Source organism: Phalaenopsis equestris, unplaced genomic scaffold (assembly GCF_001263595.1).
Source record: "Phalaenopsis equestris unplaced genomic scaffold, ASM126359v1 Scaffold231823, whole genome shotgun sequence".
Taxonomy (NCBI): domain Eukaryota; kingdom Viridiplantae; phylum Streptophyta; class Magnoliopsida; order Asparagales; family Orchidaceae; genus Phalaenopsis; species Phalaenopsis equestris.
The window spans coordinates 489-4,112 of record NW_018249792.1 but is presented as its reverse complement, the minus strand read 5'-3'; the positions used below and the strand labels follow the sequence as shown (position 1 = coordinate 4,112).

Below are 3,624 nucleotides of genomic sequence, written 5' to 3'. Positions count from 1 at the left end.
AATTTGAGGTATATATGCAAAAAGACAACATATTTGGTTGGCACTCATTATCTAGGCCTAATTTGCATCCGAAGTTTAATGATGGGTATGTTTCAAGTAGGCCCCACAGCAGTGCACTAGTAGTAGAGTTCACTTGACACATGATGCCCACTATTGAACTCCGAATGCATCTGGGATGTAATATTTTTTCATCAATAAAAGGGGCTTGTTCAGCTCCAAATTAGCCAACTCCATATGGTTGGAGAGTTAGTGTTGGATAAATACCTGCAGCTGGTCGCCGATGTTGACGACAAAGGCGTCAGGATGGGGTTGGACGGCGATCCACTTGCCGGCTCGGAGGACTTGAAGGCCGGGGACGACAGGGTCTTGGAGGAGAATGGTGAGGGCGTTGGGATCAGTGTGGGATGGGAGACCATATGTGAGCTCCGGTTGGGGACAGGGAGGGTAGTAGTTGATGGCCATGTGCTGCTCTTGATCGCCTAGTGCTGTCTTTATATAATCCTGCTCCAGGCCGAGGCTGAGAGACACAAAGCCGAGGAGGATGAAGCCGAGCCGGCGAACTTCCGTGCAGTATTTGCTCACCACCTCCCTGAATTAAGACTCCAAATACACTATTAAGTTAGCTGGATATGTTATATATATATATATATATATATATATATAGTGTGTGTGTGTGTGTGTGTGTACAGGGGATTTCTCGTTTTTTTCATAGGGATTTTTATACTTCCTTCTCTTTCATATTCATAATTAATTATTTACTTATTTATTGATCTTTTTGATTAAAAAGTGATATATAGGAAGTCAAAATTTGTGAATTCTAACAATTTTCTTTTTGATTTACTTTGTTGTCCATTTATTGCTATAATTTTTTGGTATTTTTTATGATTTCATCATTAATTAGTCTTAAATTCTAGTACTTTTTTTTTTACTTAAATAAAGTGAGTTCTTGAATTATATTTTTGTTACTTGTGCTTTATAAATCATCAATTTTTCTATCACATGAAAGCCCACGTATCATCTTAGTTGCAATAGGAAATCCTAATGTTGTGTCATTTAGCATCTATAAAAGTATTTTAAGAATTCAAGCTGATCTATAATTTGCCTTATTTCAACTATTTAGGGTCCTTTTTTCAAATTCTAGTTATTAATTCAATATTTTTGAGGATTGTCAAATTGTTAACTTGTTCTTGGGAGATAAATTTGAATAACTTATATTCATGGTATCTCACATTTACGGTTCTCCTTTTTAATCTTGTGACGCTCTGTGAATCACCTTTTGCTAGTTTATATCTTGTAAGAAATTTAACCGATAATAAAGAAAAATTCAGAAGATACCTTAAAATTATTTTACTAAATATATATAACAACTAAACTCATTTCAATTTTCTTTGTAAATATTTTTAACATGAATTCGTGTCATTGATATTGCAAAGTATTGGGTTTCTTTTTCAAAGGGTTGCGGACGTTTTATGCATTCCAGGGAGTGGCCTGAGAACCATCATTTATCTGGTATTTCCTACAGTTTCATACTAGGATTGCCTTCTAGAATGCATTCTTTTACAATGTAATTATAATATTTTTGAGAAGGTTTTCAAACTTTCAAATACATCACGTGGGCACTTCGGATAGAAAGTGTTGTGGGTTAAGGATCGTCATCAAAATTGAACATTTTTTAGATGTTTGACAAATCTGAGCATAGAGAACTTTAAAAATTATCTCATCTATGTCCATTTTATTATAAATATAAGGAATGCATGTTATAGGGAATCCTTATTATATTTGAATCAATGTTATCAAAGCGCAATGCACAATGCACAATGCGATGCACAAGTCTTTTATATCACCTCAAAAGAATAGAAATTCTGATAATTATCAGACTATCATACAACTACTAACATAAATATTCAAACTTAGTGATAATATTTGATAAGTCAAAATTAAAAACTAAGCTTATCGAATTTTATATTAAGGCCAGGATCATCTTCTCCCACTCAAAATCCTAAATCAAAATGATTAAACCATTTCAGAGGTTCTGAAAATCATTTCAAACAATAATAAAATAATAAATTAGTTTGATTATTTAAATTGTTCGGAGCCGTTAAAGCTGACTTTACTCGGCCGCAGTGAGTATTTCTATAAGCATGTGGCTCCACATGCTGCTGCTGAGCTTTTCTGCGGCCAATAGTTTTCCCACTCCATTACTTACTGCATTTTATATAAAGATTTTTAGATATGGCTCAAATATCTCATAAGAGATAGATGCTAAAGCGGAGCGGAGTTCACAAGTGTAGCGGAATGGAAGCATCTATTCAATTGGGAGAGTTTTGTTTAGTGGGTTGGGGGTGCGAGGGCAACGCGTCTGCGGTACGGTAAAAGTTAATTTTGTAATCACATATTGTATACTAGGGTTATATATATGTTGTATTAATAACTCTAAGGGGATGTACTGTTTTCATGAAATCACAAAGCCGCTGCCGCTCATTGACATAGACATATTGTTGAACCTCGTTAAATCGTTGTGTTCTTTTTTTATTGTTCGGTTTTTACTTCTGGACAAGATCCTAAGCACTTACGAGTTCATATTAGTTATTCAACCGAAACTCAGTGAGTTCTAAGTATGTTATTCTGCTAGGAACATAATCTAATACTACACATGCCGAAAAAGGAGATAAAAATCCAAAAAAGCTTTGGAAGATAATGAGAAAACAACTTCATGTGTTACAGCCGCTATACTTTAACAGATATGACTGCACAAAGTAACTGCTCAAAACAGAATTTTTAGAAATCAACAATATAATAGTTCTCCAAATAAAATTGTGATGGCTGTTTGAAACAAAACAAAAAACAAACTAAAAATTGTCCCTAATAAACCTTTAGTCTGCCGGTCGAGAGCTTAGACTGTCAACCGAAACATCATGAGCTCAATACCTTATAAATGCGATGTGAGTGTGCTTGCCATTAAATTTTCTCAAATGTCCCCAAAAAAAGAAAATGGTCCTTATATACCTGCCACCCAAATCCTATGCATTAACATATTTGTTAGGTATGACTCATATACCATGTAAGGGATAGATGTTGGAGTGGAACAGAGTGAGCCAGTAGAGCAAAGCTCATGAGCGGAAGCATCTGTTCAATCGAGGGAGTTACGTTAAATGGGTTGGGGGAGCGTGGGCAATGCCCCCGTGGTACAATACAAAGGTAATTTTGCAAATACATATTGTATACTATATATATTTATATATTCATGTATATGTTATATTTGTAATCCTAATGGGAAGTACTGTTTTTTCAAGAATCAGGAAGTCGCAGCTCTTGCTTCCGGGGACGCAGGCAAATTGCCGAATCTCTTTAAATCCGCATGTTCTTTTTTGTGTTCATTGATTCTTGTGCTTATTTGCCCTAATTACTCAACAATATTAAACACCCAAACTTCAATCTTTTTACGTATGAACCATTCGTATCCTATGTTTTCAACACAAGTCGGGGTTCATAACGTAAAAATTGAAGTTTAGGCGTTTAACATGTGAATACATGAGAACTAACTGGTAGGTATGCAAATCTCCCAAAAGAAAAAAAGAAAAAAGTTATTCATTAAGACTTATTGCAGTATTTTTGACATGATTA

The 3,624-nt window shown here is 34.9% G+C and overlaps 1 protein-coding gene across 1 annotated transcript; it reads right to left on the bottom strand.

The window, feature by feature from the left end:
- Positions 1-218: 218 nt before the first annotated feature.
- On the bottom strand, positions 219-589 carry LOC110038170 (protein DOWNY MILDEW RESISTANCE 6-like; the record flags this gene model as incomplete). Its single annotated transcript, XM_020742940.1, has 1 exon — positions 219-589. A coding segment is annotated over one exon (343 nt), but the record flags the coding sequence as incomplete, so codon positions are not given.
- Positions 590-3,624: the final 3,035 nt, after the last annotated feature.